Here is a 26,027-nt window from a genome sequence, read left to right as displayed (position 1 = left end):
CTTCTTGATGATATCAGTTTTGTCAAAAATCCTGAATGCTCAATGGAAATAGTTCAGTACTGAGAATGGAACATTTTTCAATTCACATTTGAATAGCCAGGTTTTCTTACATTCAGATTTTAATAAACTAGAATGACAGTCTTTAAAACAAGCATGCTAGCCTATAATGAATATCGTATATACAGTAAACATTTAGAACTATATATTATACTGCAAAAGCAAACAGCACAACACTCATCATACTCATCATTACCTGCTGTGGACACTATCTCCAAAAATGAAAATACAAAACAGTAAAATGCACCTATGGTTTTTTATATATATATATAATATATATAGTCTATATATATTATATATATCAATACAATATATATAATATATATTTATAAAATATACATACATTTTAGACATTTTCAAATAAATCTTCATTATCTCCAAAAGAAACTTATAGCAAGAACACTGAAGGAATGAAACTCAGATAAACAAAAAATTTCTCACAAAGTTCATTATCAGTGATACAGCTCAATTTCCCCCTTTAGTCATAACTAAAATGATTATAAAAGCTAAATACTTTGCATAACTAATTAATCTGTTTAATGGCAAAAATTGCTAAACGTGTTCAATAGAAAAATACTGAAGGTCATTATATTACTTATGTTAAATATCTGTCTATGGTTTGAGTAGCAAATGAGCTCCATATGACAGCTGAGTTTCGAGAAGGGTGCTGCAAGCTCCCAGGGATGTACCCATAGCATATGAAAATAAGGCAGGGACCCACCTCATCTGCTGATTTTCATACTCATCCAATACATTTCATTCAAAATATTTACAAATAAAGCACTATGAAAACATTTCAATCATTGTTCAAATCTGGGATTTGTTCATTTTGTCAATTTTCATTGAAGTTTTGATAGGCTGAGGGAAAAGTCAGACAAACACACACACATATATATGCTTCTATCTGGTTGGAAGACAGCTTTGGCTCATTTCTAGGCTGAGATCGTTAACAGTGCTAATGGAGAAGAAATCCCTGTTTCTGGGTATAACCTCCAAGAGCACAGCATTGGCTTTCTAAGGAACTTTCAACAGTTCCATCATTTGCACTACAGTCTACATATCTCATGGTTATTTTCCACTTACTAACAGAAAAATTTCAACCATGAGACCTAAAATGCAGGTGAAGAGAGTGTCTTAGTTTTGAGAATTCCAGTTGACAGAAGTAAAGCAGGCACTGAACACCCTGGAAGGTAATTAAAGCAATAATTGGTAGAACAATAGCTTGTAGTCAGCCATCACAAATATGCCAATTAAGAGCACCTTACTGAAATTTTCCAGTATCCTTCTACAAATGTTAGGTCAGTCACATCATTTATTTACTTTGTGAAGAAGCCAGAAAGGAATTCACCAAACACAGCGTGGAATTCTATACCCGCACAGGAATATAAACATTTACCTGGTAGCTCATGTCCAGGTCAATTCATTTGAATATACAAAGCAGTCCCTTGAGCCCATTGTTAAGCACATAAAAAATGACAAGGTAGCCGTGTCAAAATAAAGCGTATCTGTGTATCAACCAGGAAATTTTAACAAAGATCCTTAAAGAAAACCTGCCTGTATACTGCAGAATTCTCGAGGCAGATAAGCAGACATTTTAAAGAAAAATTGTCAATTAATATCCACAGTATCATGTTAATACTTCTTCAGGGAGTAGATGTACGTATTAGAAGTGCCATTGCTATGATAATGGAATATGTGGGCATAGGAATGTAGAAATTACATCTGAGAGCCTATTAAAAGTACATTTTGCTGAAAATTTGGGAATTAGTAACATTTCTGATTTCCAGATTGGTCTCTGCCATATTGGGCAAATAAGAAAGTGCATGAGGAAGAGGGGAGACAGCTGCAGGGATAAGGTCTACATACCATGTCCAGACAGTGGGGTCACGTAAATCCCAAGAGCTAACCATATGTGTGGGTCATTGGTAAGTTGAGCTTGGAGAACCACGGGCCTTCAAGACATGGTTTTCCCCAGAAACAATATTGACCACTGCCCATTAAAACATGCTATGTATTCCAATGAAACACTGGAGGTGGGGTAGGGCAAGGGAAAGAAAGAGAGAACCCTCTAGCCAATATTATACACCAAACTATTCCATCCAGATTTCCAAGAGGTTTTACTGCTTGGAGATATTAATAACGGAACTTCTGGGGCACAAACATTTGCTTTATTTAGTAATTCTGCAAAGGCAGCTGCCTGAGGTTAACCATACCCTTTGGACTATTAAAACATAATAATTATGAACTATTTTTGGTAGGTGTCAGATAATTTTAATATCAGAGACAAAGAAGACAGAGATCATGTGAAGCATGGTTATGTGGGTTCTGGTGAGTACTTGCAAGGAACTTCCAGCTTTTCAATCACTAAAAGGTATGATTTCATCAATATGAAATAATCACTCTGATACTATAAATATCACACGAATAAAGTGAAATTTAAAATTAACAGAAATCATTATAAAGATATGCCCTGCTTGCCATTAAAAATAAACAGAATCTTAAACCTGAATAAGTTAAATTCTTTAGTAAAAGCAGACTCATATCAACTATTCTTCTTAATGGTGAGTATTTTTGATAGCTAAACTTTAGAATGGTACCAAATCTATTTTCAAAAATGTTAATACAATATAGAAATCTGCTTACAAACTAAATATTTGTTTAGCATTTCTGAATAATAATATATTTAACATATTATTGCATTTTTTTCCCTCTAATAAGTAAAATGTTTTGCCAGGTGCTTTATGAGAACAGTTGAAAGGAGTGCTAAATTAAAAACTCATTTTAACACTGTTTGGTCATTATGCACATAGGGGTTGGTACAGTAGATGTGATAAAGATTACCGTTTTAACTATCTAATATGTTTAACAAGATTTCTCAGGGGAGAACTAGGTCTAAATTGCCATTCTTCCTTTATTCATTCCCAGTAATCAAGCTTTTTAATTATCCCTTACAATATGCCCTATTTACTCAATAGGGACAAGCTAAACCCATGTTTGTTCTTCGCTCAGGCCTGCCTAGCGAATTAGAACAACCTCAGAAATAAAAGCTCCTGTTTGGGGAAAAATTTTAAAGTTTTCAGGCTCACAGATTCAGCTGAGCTTGCAGCAACCTGAACAAACCTTAGTTTTAGAAAACAGTGTACGAATTGCAAAACTATACTTTAACAAATGTTCTCTGTGCTCCTTCAGCAGAACAAAAGGGCTGGATGGGTTGACTCTTGCCCTGGTCTTCGGTATCTCTTTTGTGCAGTTGATTACTTATAAAGAGCTAGAAGGTGAAGATGATGCATTGTGTCATACAAAGACTTTAGCCAGTGCATCTGCCCCAGCACTGGCTATATAGCATTTGGATGGGTGGAAAGCTACATCATGAATTGATTCTTCAAACTTTTTCCGATGAGCTGTGAACTCTTGGATACACGTCTTACTTTCTAGGTTCCATAAACGTATTGAACAGTCATGACCTATATTAAAAGAAAAGAAATTAAGAGAAAAATTACATTAAATGTGAAAACTGTAAGAATAAATAAATAATTCAAAGCTGTACTTACTGCCAGACATTAAGTACAGGCCATTTGGATCAACTGCTAAACTTGTAACGGCTTCTAGGTGGGCTACCATCGAGTGGATCAGTTTGCCTTTGGAAAAAGAGATTGTTACTCTTTAGTAATAGTTTTTCTCATCCTGAATACCAGCCAGCTACCACACTGTACTGGCTCTACCAGCCACCCCTCTCTGTGTAGTCTCTGCATCAAAGACTTTCCCAACTGCTAAAACAATGCATGTCTCCCTCCTTGCTCTAGCCATGGTGATGATGAGAAACAGAACGTCAACTTTCAGATTATATTTTTGGCTTTCACAATATGGAAGTCAGTAATTTGTACACAAATATTCCTTGAAGCCACGTTCATTAACTAAAACTCAGACATTATTAGTCACTAACTTTGCATCCTTTAGCTACAAGCAAATTATAGGTGTGGAAAGAGAAGCAGAGACTGCGACAACGACAAAGGGACAGAAAATCTGGCCACAATTTTGGTGGGAAGAGTATATGGAAAGATATTAAAACCAGTAACTTATTCATCAGTCACAGCTAAACAAAGTGAACAACAGTCGACAGCAGATTCTCAAGTAAATATGGCTACTACACAGTGCGTTCTTCTCCCAGTCAGCTCTTCATGCTTCCTTTAGACTAGTGAAAAATAACCTAATAAAAATTGGGAAAGCTTCCATACCCTCATGCAAATCCATCAGGACCAAATAATCAGTATTATAAAAAAAAAAAAAAATTGGTCCACGGAGAAACAAATCAAATGACTCAGGGGTTTTCCATCTGTAACACTAAGAATCTGAAAAAATTAAACAATTTTAAACAAAACATAATGATCATATATATGCCCGTACTTCCAACATGTTTCTACTTTTCCATAATATGTTAACATTTTATTGGTATCCGAATGAATTTTTCATTATGTTCTGAGTAATAACCTTGGTCTAGGGCCAAAATATAGCACCTATTTACTATTAAATAAACCAAGATGATCCCATATGCTATCATGAACACTGATCCTTTGCAGAGTTAGATGAAGTAAAAACAAATGATCTGGGAGAGGATCTGTGTTTCAGTGCCTACTCCCTGCCCATAAAGCCACCAACAGACACCAAAATTACAGTTGTGATTTTTTTTTCAATAATAATCAATTTAAATACATTCTTACCTGTATTGTTATCATAGAATTTGATGTGCCTGTCTTCATGGGCAGTGATGCTGATGGGAAGAGTGGGGTGACTGATGACTCTATTTATTTGGCAGGAAGAGTTGGCTGCTAAAAAGAAAACATTAAAGAGCATCACAAATTTGTCAAAGCTACCATTTCTTCACACAGAAAAGAACTGAACATTCACATAAGAGCCTGGAAAAGTAGACGATGGACTTTTAATTTGACTTTAGTTCATTCATTCTGCAACTGTGTTCGTAACTGTGATGTTAGGAAATGAGACTCGTCTGAGAAACACTCTACTGACAAATCTAGAAATACTTGGGAATTAGAATTTCCTTTCCACCACCTGGTCTTTAGGGATGCCACGGAGAAATGAGCCCAGAGCCATGGGCATCTCTCATTTGACAGTGGTCTATGATACTTCTGCCACGTTCAGAAAATTCCATCATTATTTCATACGGATAATTTCCAAATTTAAATCTCAGCTTTGTCTAAACGCAGAACTCTTTATCATATGGTCATTATCTAAAGATAAACATGACAAAGGGAGCTTCTTAACTTTTTAGTCTTCTCCTTCTCATCAAAATAGAAATGGTCATCAATAGATAATCTACCATGTATGGAATCTGAGAACAGCATCCTAACAGTACTTTTTTGTACACTATTTAATAATTTTCAAAGAGATCTTAATTATACATGCACACTGAGATGGGCGGGCCAATTGTCACTAGGTCCTTCACCTAGTGAATGAACTGAGGTCCAGAAAACAGCTGTTATAGCCCCCAAAATCACGGTAACAAGGCAGTACCTATTCCAGTGCCTACTCTACCCAAATTAGATGCCTCATGCAAATCAGGAAACTGTCAAAACAGGTACCTCAACTATCACAAGTTCCTCCTGAAAGTCTTTATTCAAATGGAAATCAATTATGAAGAACTTATGTTTAGTGATTTTTGTTATCATACTTTTGATAAGGAAAAATCTACATAAAGATAACACTAATTTAAGATACATCAAAGTTAAAATAATTATTATATTAATATCAGGGTTTTGGAAGAAGAAGGGATGTTTACAGAGTATAATTGGGGCAACCAGTAAATTTGAGTGTAAACAATAACTCATACAATAGCATTGTGTCATTGTAAATTCCTTGATTTTGATAATGTAATATGCTGTCACAGAATGCCCTTGTTCTTAGGAATTACATACTAAAGGACCTAGGGGTATAGGGATATAGTGTCTCTTAAGTGGCTCAGAATTTTAAAGTACACACACATACAGACAATGACAAAGTAAATGTAACTAATATGGCAAAAGGTTAAAAACTAGTGAATTTGGGTGAAATGTAGCCAGAAGTTCTTATACTATTTTTGAAACTTTTCTTTAAACTTAAAACTTCAAAAATAAAGTGTTCTTAAAATTTTTTAAATCTCAGAATAAGTATCATGAAGTCATACTCACAACAGAAAATACAACTATGTTCAGTTAAAAATAGCTCCAATATTAGTCTACTCTACTGGATTTTCATATGGTACCTAGAAACATGACCTCTTAAAAGCTGAAAACAGTCTTTTTTCCAATGCTGACAGCAGGTGGCCACCCAGTCTGTTATCTATGTGCACAATAAAAGTCACCTGACCATGTGGAATGAACTCTGGGTTGGTTACACTCATTTTAAACGGTCCTAGACAAAGAATTTAGATTCAAAATTCATTCGATGGATGCTTTTTCCACCAGAAATAACACATCATTGAGCAATATCCTCTGTAAGGTCTATCAGAATAACAACAACAAAAGTACTTTAGTAAAATATTCCATATATTTTGAGAGAGAGGTTTCTGAGAAGACCTTCAATTACTTTGAGATCTAGAAAATGAGTATGATAGAAATCAGGCAAAGAAAGTTCTTATTTAGTAATACTTTTTAAGGAAGTTTCTCCACTTGATGGTAAGTCAGATAAGCAAAAGTCAGCAAATACAAAGAACACTAGAAACAAAGACCTACCAGCCATTATTCTAACAATGAACCTAAAACAATCCTCCAAATATTTATTTATATTCAGCTTGCGACTGAGAAATGGATTCACAAATACTCAGTTACCTCTTTCAACTACCTTCTACTTAATTAAGCCCAATCACCACTGGCAAGAAGGCAGGTAATTTATTCCGATTCTAAGAACAAACAACTTTCATCCTTCTAAATTATACAAAATTCACTTTTAGCTTAAAACATGTTTGGGCTGAACTTCAATTTAAAAAACACCTACTAAATTCCATAATACAATAATACAGTCAAACATAAACAGCTAAGGGGCTGCAGTAGTCACAGTAGACAGCAATAAGTTTGTTTCATATAACTCTAAAGTAATCAAATTGTTGATTTAGGAAATGTCAGGACGTATCATCATAATCTAAAAGAGTTATCACTTATTCCATTAATGCTGCCTTTTTTCAAAACGTTCTTGGGAGTCTTCTTCTGAAAATGCTTCTAGTTTCATTCCAATTCCAAAGAACTGCTAACTGCTAAGTCGCTTCAGTCGTGTCCGACTCTATGCGACCCCATGGACAGCAGCCCACCAGGCTCCTCCGTCCCTGGGATTCTCCAGGCAAGAACACTGGAGTGGGTTGCCATTTCCTTCTCCAAGGCAATGCCAAAGAATGTTGAAACTATCACATAATTGCACTCATCTCACACGCTAGCAAAGTAATGCTCAAAATTCTCCAACCTAGGCTTCAAATGTACGTGAACCAAGAACTTCCAGATGTTCAAGCTGGATTTAGAAAAGGCAGAGGAACCAGAGATCAAACTGCCAATATCTGCTGGATCATAGAAAAAGCAACAGAATTCCAGAAAAACATCTGCTTTATTAACTACACTAAAGGCTTTGACTGTGTGGATCACAACAAAGTGTAGAAAATTTTTAAAGAGATGGGAATACCAGACCTCCTCACTGGGAATAACAGTCCACCACCTTGATGGACATACAGGTAAGAAATCTGTATGCAGGTCAAGAAGCAACAGTTAGAACTGGACATGGAACAATGAACTGGTTGGAAATTGGGAAAGGAGTATGTCAAGGCTGTATATTATCACCCTGCTTATTTAACTTATATGCAGAGTACGTCATGCAAAATGCTGGGCTGGATGAAGCACAAGCTGGAATCAAGACTGCCGGGAGAAATATCAATAACCTCAGATATGCAGATGACACCACCCTTATGGCAGAAAGTGAAGAGGAACTAAATAGCCCCTTAATGAAAGTGAAAGAGGAGAGTGAAAAAGCTGGCTTAAAACTCAACATTTAGAAAACTAAGATCATGGCATCCAATCCCATCATTTCATGGCAAATAGATGGGGAAACAATGCAAACAGTAAGCGACTTTATTTTCTTGGGCTCCAAAATCACTGGAGATGGTAACTGTAGCCATGAAATTAAAAGACACTTGCTCCTTGGAAGAAAAGCTATGACCAACCTAGGCAGCATATTAAAAAGCAGAGACATTACTTTGCCGACCAAGGTCCATCTAGTCAAAGCTATGGTTTTTCCAGTAATCATGCATGGGTGTGAGAGTTGGACCATAAAGAAAGCTGCGTCCAGAAGAACTGAAGCTTTTGAATTGTGGTGTTGGAGAAGGCTCCTGTGAGTCCCTTGGACTGCAAGGAGATCAAAACAGTCAATCCTAAAGGAAATCAGTCCTGAATCTTCACTGGAAGGACTTATACTGAAGCTGAAGCTCCAATACTTTGGCCACCTGATGGGAAGAACTGATTCATTGGAAAAAACCCTGATCCTGGGAAAGACTGAGGGAAGAGGAGAAGGGGACGACAGAGGATGAGATGGTTGGATGGCATCATCGACTTGATGGACATTAATTTGAGCAAGTGGTGATGGACAGGGAGGCCTGGCATGCTGCAGTCCATGGGCTTTAATTTCATACTGGTTTTTCATCTTACTATAGGAGCTCTAGGTCATATATCTAAGCACTATTTTAAATTTACTGAAAGTCTAAAATGTATTTCTTGGAAAAAGAAAAAAATTCATTTTCCTATTCCATAATCTCAATTTTTACTTTTCTGTCTCTTTTACATCCAAATAGTTCAAAGCTCCATTCAAACCTACCTCCCTAAATAATTCTTACAGGATAGCAAGAGAAAAAAGGAACAACAGATTGGAAAGAGAAAATGAAGAAAGCCAAAATGGATCGAAGGAATTTTTCGAGAGAATAAGATAAAAGGGATAGGAGACAGAGTCACACATATTCACACACATGAGCACTCATCATGGTAATCATTTTTAAAGCTAGTTCTCAAATTAAAACAACACTGTACATGTATGTAGCTTTCTTTATCAACTGCAGCCTAAACTTACTGTTTGTTTGAAGCCTAAAGGCAGAAAGTAATGGTTATAAAAGGCAAAACTCCAAAGGATTCTGTATTATCTTCTTCAAAATCTGAGTCATTATTTCCTGGTTTCCTGTATCCAATAAGAAGATTCAGATTTGGGATTCTGAGAAGCACAACTTGATCTATTTTCTAATCAGTACTGAACTGTCATTTATGAAAAGAAGCTCATTTTAAAGATAAAATTATGAGGGGGGAAGGGCAATATAAGGGTAGGGAAGTAAAAGGTACAAACTATTAGGTATAAAATAAGCTACAAGGATATACTATACAGCACGAGGAATACAACCAATATTTTACAATAATTATAAATGGAGAATTACTTTTCAAAACTGTGAATCACTATACTGTATACCTGTAACATATAATATTGTATAGAAACTATAATTAAAAAATATAACATTATGAAAAATAGATTTATTTTATACAGGCACTGTATAAAATATTTTGTTGTGTTTTGCAAATGTTTTTTTACAAATTGAAAGTCTGTGGCAACTCTGTACTTAGCAAGCCTATTGGTTCCATTTTTTCAATAGAAATTTGTTTGTTTTGTGTCTATGTCACATTTTGGTAATTCTTGCAATATTTCAAACTTTTATATCTATTATTATCAAATTGTTATTATTTGTTATGGTGATCTGTGGTTTCTAATCACTGATATTACTAAAATATTGTTTTGGGGTGCTATGAACTGCACCCATATAAGATGGTGAACTTGATAAACACTGGTCGGTTGCTCCACCAACCAGCTGTAAAACCCCATCTCTCTCCCTCTCAGGGGAGCCTTCCTAAGTTTCTGAAGCATGAAAATACTGAAATTAGACCAATCAATAACCCTACAATGACCAAGTGTTCAAATGAAGGAAGACTTATACACACTTCTCACTTTAAATCAAAAGCCAGATATGGTTAAGCTTAGTGAGGAAGACATGTCAAAAAGATAGGCCGAAAGCTAGGTCTCTTGCTCCAGTTAGCCAAGTTTTGACTGCAAAGGAAAAAGTTCTTGAAGAAAATTGAAAATGATACTCCAGTAAAAATATAGATGATAAGAATGCAAAACAATGTGGAGAAAGTTTTAGTGGTCTGGATAAAAGATCAAACCAGCCATAACATTCCCTTAAGACAAAACCTAATCTAGAGCAAGGTCCTAACTCTCTTTAATTCTACAAACGCTGAAAGAGGTGAGAAAGCTGCAGAAGAAAAGTTTGAAACTAGCAGAAGTGGGTTCATGAAGTTTAAGGAAAGAAGCTGTCTCTATCACATAAAAGTGCAAAGTGAAGTAGCAAGTGCTGATGTGGAAGCTGCAGCAATTTATCCAGATCTAGCTGAGATAATGAATAAAGGAGGCTACACTAAATAACGGATCAATGTAGACAAAACAGCCTTCTATTGGAGGAAATTGCTACCTAGGACTTTCATAGCTAGAGGGAAGTCAATACCTGGCTTCAAAGCCTTAACAGGCTGACTCTCTTGTTAGGGGTTAATGTAGCTGGTGACTTAATGGTAAAGGCAATGCCCATTTAACATTCTGAAAATTCTATGATCCTTAAGAATTGTAATAATCTCTAGTCAAGGCTATGGTTTTTCCAGTGGCCATGTATGGATGTGAGAGTTGGACTGTGAAGAAAGCTGAGCGCCGAAGAATTGATGCTTTTGAACTGTGCTGTTGGAGAAGACTCTTGAGAGTCCCTTGGACTGCAAGGAGATCCAACCAGTCCATTCTGAAGATCAGCCCTGGGATTTCTTTGGAAGGAATGATGCTAAAGCTGAAACTTCAGTACTTTGGCCACCTCATGAGAAGACGCTGGGAGGGATTGTGGGCAGGAGGAGAAGGGGACGACAGAGGATGAGATGGCTGGATGGCATTACTGACTCAATGGACATGAGTCTGAGTGAACTCTGGGAGTTGGTGATGGACAGGGAGGCCTGGCATGCTACGATTCATGGGGTCACAAAGAGTTGGACACGACTGAGTGACTGAACTGAACTGAACTCTGCCTTTGCTTTATAAAGGGAATAACAAAGCCTGGATGACAGCATATATGCTTACAACATGGTTTACTGAATATTTTAAGCCTACTCTTGAGAACTACTGCTCAGAAAAGAATCCTTTCAAAATTTTATTGTTCATGGACAATGTCACCCAAGGGCTCTGATAGAGACATACAAGATTCATGCTTTCTCATGCCTCCTAACAAAAGCTTCATTCTACAGCCCATGGATCAAGGAGTGATTTTGACCTTCAAGTCTTATTTAAGGAATACATTTCTTGAGGCTACAGCTGCCATAGATAGTGATTTCTCTGATGGATCCAAGCAAAGTCAATTGAAAACCTTCTGGATAGGATTTATCATTCTAGATGCCATTAAAAGTATTTGTGATTCATGAGAAGCAGTCAAAATGTCAACACGAACAGGAGTCTGAAAAATGTTAATTCCAACCCTCATGGATGACTATGAAGGGTCAAGACTTCAGTAAAGGAAGTTTTGGGTATGGTGGAAATAGCAAGAGAACTAGAATTAGAAGTGAAGCCTGATGATGTGACTGAATTGCTGCAATCTCATGAGAAAACCCATGACGGATGAGGAAATGCTTCTTATGGATGATCAAAGAAAGTGGTTTCTTTGGAAGGAATGTATTCTTGGGAGGATGCGGTGAAGATTGTTGAATGACAACAAAGGTTACACAATTATATAAATCTTGTTGATCAAGCAGTGGCAGGGTTTGAAAAGACTTACTCCCATTTTGAAAGGAGTTCTACTATGAGTAGAATGCTATCAAACATCCATGTATGCTATAGAGAAGTTGTTCATGAAAGCAAGAGTCAATTGATGCAGCAAACTTCACTGCTATCTTATTTAAGAAACTGCCACAGTCACCCCAACCTTCAGCAACCACCACTCTGATCAGTCAGCCATGAGCATCGTGGTGAGACCCTCCCCCAGGCAAAAAGATTGTGACTCACTGAAGGCTCAGATGATAGTTAGCATTTTTCAGCAACAAAATATTTTTAAATTAAGGTATGTGCACACTTTGTCTCTAGTACAGTGTAAACATAAACTTTAATATGCATTGGAAAAACAAAAGCTTCGTGTGACTAACTCTATTGTGATATGTATGTGCTTTATTTCACAGGTCTGAAACTGAACCTGCAATAACTCCAAGATATGCCTGTATTTAGAATAAATGTTATTTTCTTTAAATAGAATTGAAAAGTAAACATTTGGTATAAAATTAAACTTGACTTCAAATGCTACTTCAACAAGTAAAGTTATAAATGTGAATAAACTTAACCTAAAGACTTAAAATCAACTGTAAATCATTATACCCTTCACATGTAACTGTGTTATATGATCTTGAGGCAGAACCCTTTATAATGACAAGTATTTTTCACTGTTGACTCTAGTAATTCTAATATTGATAACACTAAAAAATTGATCCAAACACATACTACTTAAAATTGGTATACATACTTGAATCTAGATTGGATTCTAAAGTGAGAATGCGTTGTTGTGTTTCCATGTTAAAGATGCTTGTGTATCCTTTGCTGAATGATGCGACCATATGGCTTGGGTCACTGCTCACCAGATCCACAGAGGCAGGGACTCCCAATTCTATGAGTCAAAACATATTAGAAGAGAATGTCAGTTAGGGTATACTTTACAATATGTTTCAAATACAGCAAAACAAGCAGCAGTGTAAGAAGAAAACAAAGCTCAATGTTAGAGTAAGAATCAGCTCTTTTTACTGTCCTTACCTGTTAACCACATCTTCCACCAGTCACTCAGCTACTGTATTTACTGAATCCAAGCCTTTATTTAGGAATAAATGGAAAACATATGGACTACAAGTTTACCTCCATCTCAAATCAACCTGAGGTTTAGAGTGGCATCACGGGAATTCATTTTAAAGCCCATCTAACTTTAGTGAGTTACTAGGAATTCTAATTCACTAAAAATATGGAATTCAAGAAGTAAAATTTCAAATTGCTACTTATTGGTACAGTCATACAAATATCAAATGCAGGCAACTCATCAAAACCTAGGCACAAGTTATGGCAGCTCATGAATAAAGAAGACAATTTTATTTATCATTTAGAATAGGGTAAAACTTGGTTAAAATCTGGAACTTATTTATAAATATTAAAAGTGAAATTCTATGTATATGTGATCATAATCTGATTTTTAAAATCTGGTTCAAAATCTAACTTAAGTAAACTAACAGTTCAAAAATGTGTATCTTCCAGAAGAAGATACATTAATGGACAACGAGTATACCAAAAAAGTGCTCAAAATAGCCACCAAAGAAATACAACTTAAAAAGACAATGAAATACTATTGCACACACCCATCAAAATGGCTAAAATTAATTACACTATCAACAACAAATGTTTGTAATTAAGGATGTAGGGCGCCTGGAATTCTCACACATTGCAATCAGTGGTACAACATGGCACAACCGCTTTCAAAGAAAGTTTGGCGATGTCACATAATGTTAAATAGTTAAATACATAAATCTACTTCTAAAGCCCCCAAATTCTATTTACAGGTCTTTACCTGCATGTGATTAAAAAAAAAATACAAATATTCATAGGAGTTTTGTTCATAACAGGAAAAATCTAGAAACAAGCCAAATGTTCATCAAGAGGTAAATTATAAACACAGCAGTTTAAAGAACTACTACAAACAATAAGATTAAATTATTAACATTTATTACCACATGGATAAGCAACAAGAACACTACAGTAAGAGTAAATGTCAGATATAAAAAGGGTATACATTGTACGATTTCATTTATATGAAGTTTTAGAATAGACAAAACAAATTTATAACAAAAGAAACCACAACAGTGGGTACTTCTGGTTGGGAATGAGGGGAAGAGATGACTGTGAATAACACAGAGCCACTTTCGGGCACTGAAGGAAACGTTCTCTATCTTGACAGAAGCAAAAGTTTCATCATTTGTCAAACTTATGAAAATGTATCCTTTAATACCTGTTTTTGACTGTATATAAATTATTTCAACTTTTAAAAATTCAAAACAAATACCTGCTACTTCACCAAATAATATGCTTTTTAAAATTATACATACTAAGTTGGAAATTCAAACAAATATATTTTCACTGCTTAAAAAAAAACCCTTCAAATTAAGTTTAGAAAATGTAGAATCATCTATTTGTTTCTTTTAGAATAAGACACTTTACAAAAGACTCTGTAAGAAAAGGAGAAAAAGGTATGTACCTTGATTATCATTAAACACACTCAGGGCTGGAGCAACCTCAGTTGTATTCCACAACCGGAGAGTGCCATCTGCTGAACAGGACAACAAACGCTGGTGTGCTGCACTGTAGGCCAAGCCCCAGACTGCATCCGTGTGGCCCAAGAGAGGGCCTCTTAAGACAGAAGGATCTGCGACAACAGCAAGAATGCAGGGGAAAAGCACAAATCATAAAGGTACTGAGAGAGGCCAATGGGAAGTAGAAGATACAAACAGAAAGCATAAAATATACTTCCTGGTTTCTATTATTCTTTTGAAATGTACCAAGAACAGGCCTGGAAACAATGCAAATACAGGGTTTAAAATGTCTAAATTAAAATTTTAAAGTACATATTTTTCTCCTTAAAAAATCAGCCATTCCTCTCTTCCTCCCTTTTTTTCTTCCCATTTGTCTTTTTTATTTTTTTTAAGCGTGTTAACACAAACCATTAAGATTTAATCTGCTTGCAGAGAAACCAAAACTCACATTCCCTGAGGAAGTGATGTCCTTCAGCACCTGGCACACACCCTTCAGGACACTTGTGCTATGATGGTATGACTACCATCATAGCTCTTGGGAGCAACAGGCCTCTGACATTCTTAATGGACATAAACTGAGACTTACAGAAATCCCCAAATTCTCAAACAAGACATATGGATGATATGCATGTGGCGAGGGAGAGGGGGAGGAGCCGGGGAGGAGCGTTTCATGATAAAAGCCAAATTGGAACTTTACTTATTAACCCTCCCAATGACTCTAGAAGTTGTACTTTCAAGATAGTTCAGAGATGTTAAGTTTAAAATGTCACTGGTGTTATTCGTTCTATATCCTCTTTAGTTACACCATAAAATATTTATTGAAGATACACTGTGTATTTGGCATTATGCTAGATGCAGGGGTCATGCAGATGATTAGACACAATACCAGCCCTGTCTTCAAAAAGTAATGTGTTTTAAGTACAACAGTGGCAAGTACCAGTTACGAAAGAGAGTGACTGGACGCTTCTTGGAAAGAATGACACCTACAGTGTATAGATGTTGGCCTGTCAAAGGGCAGAGGGGAGGCATTCCTGGCAAAGGAGGCAGCTCCTACAAACTAACGTAAGGAAAAATAGAATGCTATGTCAGGACATTTATAAGAAATTCAGTATTACTGGACTATGAAATTTGAGGCAAGAAGTGGATGAGATGAGAGCGGTCAGTTTACGGTGGGATGCCTATGACATCAGTTCAGTTCAGTCGCTCAGTCGTGTCTGACTCTTTGAGACCCCATGAATCGCAGCACGCCAGGCCTCCCTGTTCATCACCAACTCCCGGAGTTCACTTAGACTCACGTCCATCGAGTCCTTGATGCCATCCAGCCATCTCATCCTCGGTCGTCCCCTTCTCCTCCTGCCCCCAATCCCTCCCAGCATCAGAGTTTTTTCCAATGAGTCAACTCTTCGCATGAGATGGCCAAAGTACTGGAGTTTCAGCTTTAACATCATTCCTTCCAAAAAACACCCAGGGCTGATCTCCTTTAGAATGGACTGGTTGGATCTCATGCAGTCCAAGGGACTCTCAAGAGTCTTCTCCAACACCACACTTCAAAAGCATCAATTCTTCAATGCTCAGCCTTGTTCTCAGTCCAACTCTCACATCCATACATGACTACTGGAAAAACCATAGCCTTGACTAGACGGACCTTAGTCGGCAAAGTAATGTTTCTGCTTTTGAATATGCTATCTAGGTTGCTCATAACTTTTCTTCCAAGGAGTAAGCTTCTTTTAATTTCATGGCTGCAGTCACCATCTGCAGTGATTCTGGAGCCCCAGAAAATAAAACTCTGACACTGTTTCCACTGTTTCCCAATCTATTTCCCATGAAGTGATGGGACCGGATGCCATGATCTTTGTTTTCTGAATGTTGAGCTTTAGGCCAACTTTTTTGTTCTCCTCTTTCACTTTCATCAAGAGGCTTTTTAGCTCCTCTTCACTTTCTGCCATAAGGGTGGTGTCATCTGCATATCTGAGGTTATTGATATTTCTCCCGGCAATCTTGATTCCAGCTTGTGTTTCTTCCAGTCCAGCATTTCTCATGAGGTACTCTGCACAGAAGTTAAATAAGCAGGGTGACAATATACAGCCTTGACGTACTCCTTTTCCTGTTTGGAACCAGTCTGTTGTTCCATGTCCAGTTCTAACTGTTGTTTCCTGACCTGCATATAGATTTCTCAAGAGGCAGGTCAGGTGGTCTGGTATTCCTATCTCTTGAAAAATTTTCCACAGTTTATTGTGATCCACACAGTCAAAGGCTTCAGCATAGTCAATAAACCAGAAATAGATGTTTTTTTCTGGAACTCTATTGCTTTTTCCATGATACAGCGGATGTTGGCAATTTGATCTCTGGTCTGCCTTTTCTAAAACCAGCTTGAACATCAGGGAGTTCACGGTTCATGTATTGCTGAAGCCTGGCTTGGAGAATTTTGAGTATTACTTTACTAGCATGTGAGATGAGTGCAATTGTGCAGTAGTTTGAGCATTCTTTGGCATTGCCTTTCTTTGGGATTGGAATGAAAACTGACCTTTTCCAGTCCTGGGGCCACTGCTGAGTTTTCCAAATGTGCTGGCATATTGAGTGCAGCACTTTCACAGCATCATCTTTCAGGATTTGAAACAGCTCAACTGAAATTCCATCACCTCCACTAGCTTTGTTCGTAGTAATGCTTTCTAAGGCCCACTTGACTTCACATTCTAAGATGTCTGGCTCTAGATTAGTGATCACATCATCATGACTATCTGGGTCATGAAGATCTTTTTTGTATAGGTCTTCCATGTATTCTTGCCACCTCTTCTTAATATCTTCTGCTTCTGTTAGGTCCAGACCATTTCTGTCCTTTATTGAGCCCAACTTTGCATGAAATGTTCCCTTGGTGTCTCTAATTTTCTTAAAGAGATCTCTAGTCTTTCCCAATCTGTTGTTTTCCTCGATTTCTTTGCACTGATCGCTGAAGAAGGCTTTCTTATCTCTTCTTGCTATTCTTTGGAACTCTGCATTTAGATGCCTATACCTTTCCTTTTCTCCTTTGCTTTTCGCCTCTCTTCTTTTCACAGCTATTTGTAAGGCCTCTCCAGACAGCCATTTTGCTTTTTTGCATTTCTTTTCCATGGGGATGGTCTTGATCCCTATCTCCTGCACAATGTCACGAACTTCGTTCCATAGTTCATCAGACACTCTATCTACCAGATCTAGGCCCTTAAATCTATTTCTCACTTCCACTGTATAATCATAAGGGATTTGATTTAGGTCATACCTGAATGGTCTAGCAGTTTTCCGTACTTTCTTCAATTTAAGTCTGAATTTGGTAATAAGTTCATGATCTGAGCCACAGTCAGCTCCTGGTCTTGTTTTTGTTGACTGTATAGAGCTTCTCCATCTTTGGCTGCAAAGAATATAATCAATCTGATTTCAGTGTTGACCATCTGGTGATGTCCATGTGTAGATTCTTCTCTTGTGTTGTTGGAAGAGGGTGTTTGCTATGACCCGTGCATTTTCTTGGCAAAACTGTGTTAGTCTTTGCCCTGCTTCATTCCGCATTCCAAGGCCAAATTTGCCTGTTACTCCAGGTGTTTCTTGACTTCCTACTTTTGCATTCCAGTCCCCTATAATGAAAAGGATATCTTTTTTGTGTGTTAGTTGTAAAAGGTCTTGTAGGTCTTCATAAAACTGTTCAACTTCAGCTTCTTCAGCATTACTGGTTGGGGTATAGACTTGGATAACTGTGATATTGAATGGTTTGCCTTGGAGACGAACAGAGATCATTCTGTCATTTTTGAGACTGCATCCAAGTACTGCATTTCAGACTCTTTTGTTGACCATGATGGCTACTCCATTTCTTCTGAGAGATTCCTGCCCACCAAAAGAGGAACTCCCCAGGTCATTAGGTGCCCAGTATGCTACTGGAGATCAGTGCAGAAATAACTACAGAAAGAACGAAGGGATGGAGCCAAAGCAAAAAAATACCCAATTGTGGATGTGACTGGTGATAGAAGCAAGATCCAATGCTGTAAAGAGCAATATTGCATAGGAACCTGGAACATCAGGTCCATGAATCAAGGCAAACTGGAAGTGGTCAAACAAGAGATGGCAAGGGTGAACGTTGACATTCTAGGAATCAGCGAACTAAAATGGACTGGAAAGGATGAATTTAACTTAGATGGCCTATGACATACTCAGGAAATTACCCTAAAAGCAACACAGAAACACTGAAAGGTTTCCCAGAAGCAGCAGTGTGAAGCAAGTATTTAATATGGTAACTCTGATCACAGTGTAGAAGAGATTGGAAAGAAACAAGACGAAGGCAAATGGACTGTTTTAGAAGACTGGGAGAGTGAAGATGAAAATCAAAGCAAGGACAGTGATAAAAGGGGCAGAAAAGGAGTGAATTCAAGAAATATTTAGGGGGTATTAACAAAAAGGTATAGTAATTAATAAATGATAGATAGTAAAATAGTATAAAGAATCAAGGATAACTCTTGGATATCTAGTTTAGATAAGTTTGGTAGTGCTGCCACCTGATAAAGAATATACAAAGAATATTTGAAAACGGACTTCCCTAATGTCTAGTGGTTAGGACTTGGTGCTCTCACTGCTGGGGCACGGGTTCAATCCCTGGTTGGGGAACTAAGATTCCCCCAAGCTGCATGCTGTGACCAAAAAAAATTAAGAGTATATGGAAGAAGAAAAAGTGCTTGCAGGGATATATGGACAATAAGACAGCCATTTTGAAATGCTGTGTAGGTAGCCTCAGGCTTAAAAAAGAGATTGATGAGTCAACAATATATAAAACCACAAAGTGGATTCAGTCTACCAAAGAATATGTGTACAATGCAAAAAATGAGTTAGGGTCTACTGCTACTTCTAAGTCACTTCAGTCGTGTCCGACTCTGTGTGACCCCACAGACAGCAGCCCACCAGGCTCCCCCGTCCCTGGGATTCTCCAGGCAAGAACACTGGAGTGGGTTGCCATTTCCTTCTCCAATGCATGAAAGTGAAAAGTGAAGTGAAGTCGCTCAGTCGTGTCCGACTCTTCACGACCCCATGGACGGCAGCCTACCAAGCTCCTCTGTCCATGGGATTTTCCAGGCAAGAGTACTGGAGTGGGGTGCCATCGCCTTCTCTGGAGTTAGGGTCTAGCCTCAAAAAATATCAGTATTTTTAGGTGAGAAAATAAAAGGAGTTTATGATGGATAGGGAATAGAAACTGTCATAGAGTTGTGTCAAAAAAGCCTATAGTGAAAAGATTTCAAAAAGGATAGAGTGGTCCATAGTTTCAGATAGCCAGTACATCAAGTAAAATAAGAATTGTAAAATATCCCTTGGATCAGCCAGTTAGATAGCTATTGATACTTTTTTGTATTTAAGTGGCATAGCTACAAGATAGAATGAAGAGGAATGATGTACAGTGAAAGACATGGAATCAGTAACTAATAATTGTGTTTTCTAGAGCAAAGAGCGGAGAAGGCAATGGCACCCCACTCCAGTACTCTTGCCTGGAACATCCCATGGATGGAGAAGCCTGGTAGGCTGCAGTCCTTGGGGTCACTGAGAGTCGGACACGACTGAGCGACTTCACTTTCACTTTTCACTTTCATGCCTTGGAGAAGGAAATGGCAACCCACTTCAGTGTTCTTGCCTGGAGAATCCCAGGGACGGGGGAGCCTAGTGGGCTGCTGTCTATGGGGTCGTACAGAGTCGGACACGACTGAAGCGACTTAGAAGCAGCAGCAGCAGACCAAAGAGACATGGGAAGGAAGAGAGGCTAGAAAGATGGTAATAATGACCCTATATGAGAGACAGCAAAAAAGACACAGATGTATAGAATAGACTTTTGGACTCTGGGAGAAGGCGAGGGTGGGATGATTTGAGAGAACAGCATTGAAACATGTATATTATCATATGTGAAACAGATCACCAGTCCAGGTTCGATGCATGACACAGGGTGCTCAGGGCTGGTGCACTGGGATGACCCTGAGGGGTGGGATGGGGAGGGAGATGGGTTCAGGATGGGGGACACATGTACACCCATGGCTGATTCATATCAATGTATGGCAAAACCTACCACAGTATTATAAAGTAATTAGCCTCCAATTTAAATAAATTAAAAAAAAAAAAAAAAGAACCAGGGAGGGAAATGGAGTCACAAAAGGCTTCTTCTTGCCCAGGATGGGAGAAACTTGAATTTACTATATGCTCAGGGGATAGAAAGAGAGCAAAAAGGGTAAGGCTTCAGATGAGTGCAAAAGAGAGAGGCAGCAAAAAAGAAAGACAGTGCAGTCTCAAAGGAAACCAGAGAAGGAGGTCAACAGCGAAAGGGAAAGAGTTGGCTTGGGACAGAATGAGGTCAACTAATCTCTGAAAGAGGGATAAAGGAAGTGACAAAAAGTATGAAACAGAAATCCAGAAAAGAACTGCAGCAGGAGAGAGGGTGTTATCTTTCACAAAATATATGTTAAATGATTACTAAATAAATGTTGGGAGAATATTTTAGTTACTGAATTTCTTATCTTAGGTTTAGTGATGAAATTAATCTAAAATGGTAATAAAAATAAACTGTGGTTTTATGACAAATATGACACTTCATACCGTTCTAGAATTTATGGAGAATTTAAAGAGAAAATCAAAATAATTGAAAGAGAATTTATGATAATATCTAGTGATAGATCATAGTTTTTTGATTCATGGTGCTGTTTCCAAATCTAAAGGGTACTTTTTAATTTTTAAAAGTCTTTTAAATATATTGGAGTTATACACTTTGAAAATCATTAGCCTCTACACTCTGTAATAATTGATCAAGACGATGATGCCAACATTCATTTTCCTTCAAAATTATTTGTCAAGAGTAGTGACAAAGTATGATTACAGATTAATAATAATGTGTCAAGTACCGTACACATGCCTACAAATGAAGAAAACAACTGTCAATCAAGCCAAAATTTTCAATCAGTAAGACTTGGGGGTGGGAACTCTTTTTGCAGGAAAAATACATTATTTTCCCTCTTTTTTTTTAGCATTATATATATATATCAAATTGATTCCGAAATATAGAAACCCTTTTTAACAAAATAAATTTATTTTTAAAACCATCTCATTTTATCCATAGATAGGCAATATAAAATGCATAAAAAGAAACAATGTGATTCCTTCATATTTTGGGGGAGTCACATACCATAGGAGTCATAGGGATCGATGTTGGGGTTAGTGGTGTTCCAGCTCTGGATCAGTCCATCAGTACCACCACTGTAGCACTGCTCACCATTGCTGCTCATCACCACACAAAGCACTGGACCTCTGGGAGAAAAAAACAATTTCCATCCTCAAAAAATCTATCTGGTATTAGAATGAGTTAGAAATAAGAATGCTTGGTTTTTCAAATGGCTTTCTCTTTTTCTATTTTGTACAACAAATAAAAAATTTACCAAAGCACTATTCATTTTTCTTCCTCTGCTAAACCAGCGGTTAGTGGTCTACGGCCTGTGGATCAAATCCAACCAGTGAACTGGTTTTGTACAATCCTAAAGCACTTACAGTTTTTACCTTTTTAAAATGTTATAATACAAAACTAAACTAAAAGCAAGAATATACAACATTAAATATGCAGCCTGAAAAGCATTTACTATCTAACCCTTTTTAAATATAAAACGTATGCCAACCTCTGTGCTAAATCGAGTGAACAGGTACATTTCTTAAACTTAAATGGAAACAGGAAAAGCATGAAATGTGGCCACAATTTTTTAAATGTCTCAGGTATTTTTACCAGGTTATCTTTAAGGAAAAAAAGATCAGGATTTCTAATAGTTAAACTTAACTGCCTCAACTTCATTTTAAGAGAGATATATATACATCATCTAAACATCATGCAAATAATACCTAATTTCAGCAAGGATCCCTATTTGGTAGTGATATACTTGTCACTAACATTACATTATCTGCCACTTTCTTTTACATTTACAAAAAAAATGCTACCAAATACAAAAAAAATACCACACACGACAAATACACACATGAAAGAAGATATACTAATCAGGCTGATTTACAATGATGTTGATTTAACACAAAGAAAAAGCACACACTTACTTATGAGCTCTGAATGTATAGATAGGCTCCACATCAAGAGACGTGCTCCTAAATCAGAGAGAAAGGAGGATGTTTTTATCATTCTAAAAGTCAGTAGTAAACAGTATGACTGAATGTATGTCATAAAAACGCCCCTAGAAATATCAACACTATGGTAATATACAATTCTCAACCCCAGGACACAATAAAGCTTACTTAACATCAATCACATATTTCTGTGGCTTCAAGAAACAAAATACTTTAGGAACTGTTACAGCACTTTTAGCACTGTCCTACTCTATTTAATTAAAAGGAGAAAGAGCCTCACTCGGAGGGAAAACACAAGGGTTTTGAAGAGATAAATTTCTGGATTTAATTTCCAGTTCTGTATTTAATTGGCTAACTTTAGGCAAATTATTTAATCTTTTGAAACTTTAGACTCCTCTATGTTTAATATAAAATAGAAAAATAGGGATAACAGCAAATATTTACAAGATTAAATGAGATTCTTCAAGGTAAAACAGCATAGGACAAAACCATACAGAACAGAATTTCAATCAAAGGTACTTTAATTTCCTCGCATTTCCATAAAGATTAACATGTCTGTCCTGAATACCTGCAGAAACTGTCCAGATTAGATTTGAACATCAGAACAGATTATTCACTACTCAGAACACTGAGTGTATGAGTACTCTACATGGCTAATACTGGCCATACTGAGAACAGAAACTGGATTGTATTACAGATTTTTTTTTAATAGGCATATGATAGCTCTCCTCATTTCCAAAGTTTTAAGTTCAAAGGTAAACAAAGACTATTGTTACTTGCTTGTGAAGGTGTTATTACTAAGCTACCACCAGCAAGAAATTTCAATATATTTCAAAGTTATAGGCAAGAATATATGATGAGATACTCACATTCTCTCATCTAATATGATGCCCACTGTGAACTAAATAACTTGAAGAACAAAAGGCACAGTTTGTAACCAGGAAATACCTTTTCTCTGTTAAAGACACCTGATCTACATGAAGATTCACTTGGTTTTAGCAAGATCCAGTTGAGCTGTCTGATGAACGTCTAGGTGTGACAGCTGGAATGTCACTGATTGTTTTCAAATTGGGCAGGAGATATTCTCTGTCAGTAGTAAAACTTCTGTCCTCTCCTCCACTTGATGTTCATTTCTACTCTTTAATAAAAAGAGGTATCTATCACTGTAGAAGGGCCCTTGCTGGTAGATGCTGGGTTCTGGACCACGTAATCCAAGGAAGAAAGAGAAAGTACCAAGCGGGATCAGGACTAGCTTGGTGACTGACGAAAGGGGTTTATACCAACTCATGTCTGTCCGTGCTTACAGAGGAACCAAGGGGCCAAGGGAAGTTTAGCAGATAACTGAGAGCAGCAACAGTGCCCCTTCAGTCTAGACATTTTGGTCAAGATCAAAAGAAAGGATCAAAGAGAGGTCTCTTGCCCCCACCGGCTCCAGCATAAGGCCAAACCTAGTAAACAATGGGGAAGGACTGGGGTTGGGGTTTGACGGTTTTAAACATGACTATGCCTGCTTACAACAACAGAAACCTCCAGCGCAGACAAAGGGTTCCCGAAATGTAAGTTATTTAAAACACCAAATAAAGATTATAATCAGCATTCACAAACCATTTCTCCCTAAGGGTCAGTTTTTCAACCTAAATTAGCTTATGAGTATGAAGGCAAAAACACCCTAAATTACATGACATGGTAAGGAAAAAAATTAGAAGAGATATTTGAGGAATTTAACAGCAAATAATAAAGTAAGGCTGTCTCTGCTGAAAAAATATTAATTAAATTATTCAAATACAGTTAAAGTAGAATATTCTCACTTTTTGGCTGGGGCAGTTTTCTGCAAATTCCACATTTTTAACGTGTGATCCTCTGATGCTGTTATCAAAACAGGCTCAGTGGGGTGGAAAGCGAGGGCTCTAATGCCATCAAAGTGACTTCTTAATGTAAACTTGGGGTTCCATGTCTTCCTCAATGCATCTTTATTATTTGCTATCTATTAAAGAAAAAAAGATACCAATATACTTAGTTCAGAATGGGGGAAAAAACTATTTCAGCATTAATTCTTACTGTTTCATCATTAAACTACCATTATTTTGCAACTTTCAAAATAATATAATTTTTAAGGAGACAACCAAATCAATAGGCAAAATTAGCAATATGTCAACAATGGTTTTCTTTGAAGAAATATGAATGCTATAATAAGAAAATACATAATTCAGTATAGGAGGATCAAATAACTTAGTAACAAAAAACAAAATTTCACTAGGATGCTTTTTAAAAAGACAAGTGATTTAAACCTGAATTATAGAATATAAAGCAATTCTGGTTAAGAGTTGAAAAACTAAATTATCTTTAAGCACGTTAACATTACAGAATATGATGATACTTTCAAAATTTTCAATGGTTTCAGACAAAAGCTAAATTTTCTTCAAATTGGTAATGAAGTTTATATACTGACAACAAAATGTTAAAATTGGAAGAGACAATCAGATATTACGAACATAATTATATGTTTATTATGTTCCTTTTCTCCACAGAGGGCTTCCCTGGTGGCTCAGATGGTACAGAATCTGCCTACAACACGGGAGATCTGGGTTCGATCCCTGGGTTGGGAAGATTCCCTGGAGAAGGGAACAGCAACTTACTCCAGTATTCTTCCCTGGAAAATCCCCATGGACAGAGGAGCCTGGTAGATTACAGTCCATGGGGTCACAAAGAGTTGGACTCAACTGAGTGACTTTCACTTTCTCCACAGAATCTCAATCTCAATAACTGAAAAAATAATGCACTGTTTTTTCATTCCAACTAATAGAAAAGCTAAAGAGGATAGTGCTTGACTTTACACAAGCACCATGGATGAACTTCATACTCCAAGGCTAACAATCATGGTAGATTTAAGCAAGTATTCGTAATATATTAGAGAAATGTTACCATACTCACAGTTACAAAAATTATCAATGATACAACAACTGATATTCTATGCAGCATTCATTATTTTCTATATTATTCAAAAGACTTAAAAAGCATTAACTCACTTAATTCTCACAACTCTATGATGTAGGAATTAACAGTATCCTCACTTTACAGACTAGCCACTTTAGGGAAAGAGAAGTTAAGTGACTTGCCATCTAGTAAATGGAGGAGTCAGGATTCAAAATCAAGCAATCTGGTTTCAGAGGCTATACTATTAAACTGTAATTTAGAACCCAGACATTTAAAAATCTGCAGAGAAATCTGGACAGGACATGTCACAACTGGGGCAATGCATGCGTGCTAAGTTGTTCCAGTTGTGTCTGACTGTTTGCGACCCAATGAACCATAGCCCACTAGGTTCTCTGTCCATGGGGCTCTCCAGGCAAGAATACTTGAGTGGGTTGCCACGCCCTCCTCCAGGGGAGCTTCCGGACCCAGGGATCAAACCCAGGTCTCTTTTGTCTCCTGCACTGGCAGGCAGGTTCT

The 26,027-nt window shown here is 37.1% G+C and overlaps 1 protein-coding gene across 1 annotated transcript in view; it reads right to left on the bottom strand.

The window, feature by feature from the left end:
- Positions 1–535: 535 nt before the first annotated feature.
- STRN (striatin) overlaps positions 536–26,027 on the bottom strand; it is a 105,281-nt gene continuing 79,789 nt past the window's right edge. The window contains exons 11-18 of the mRNA XM_068964919.1: positions 24,386–24,561; positions 22,551–22,598; positions 21,643–21,764; positions 14,420–14,587; positions 12,653–12,793; positions 4,776–4,883; positions 3,609–3,695; positions 536–3,521 (exon numbers count right to left, since the gene is read on the bottom strand). Of these exons, the coding sequence (XP_068821020.1) occupies positions 3,352–3,521; positions 3,609–3,695; positions 4,776–4,883; positions 12,653–12,793; positions 14,420–14,587; positions 21,643–21,764; positions 22,551–22,598; positions 24,386–24,561 (1,020 nt within the window). The 3' untranslated portion in view covers positions 536–3,351. The remainder of the gene's footprint in view (positions 3,522–3,608; positions 3,696–4,775; positions 4,884–12,652; positions 12,794–14,419; positions 14,588–21,642; positions 21,765–22,550; positions 22,599–24,385; positions 24,562–26,027) is intronic.

The sequence above is a fragment of the Capricornis sumatraensis genome, chromosome 1 (genome assembly GCF_032405125.1).
Source record: "Capricornis sumatraensis isolate serow.1 chromosome 1, serow.2, whole genome shotgun sequence".
Lineage (NCBI taxonomy): Eukaryota > Metazoa > Chordata > Mammalia > Artiodactyla > Bovidae > Capricornis > Capricornis sumatraensis.
This window is presented reverse-complemented; position numbering and strand designations above follow the sequence as displayed.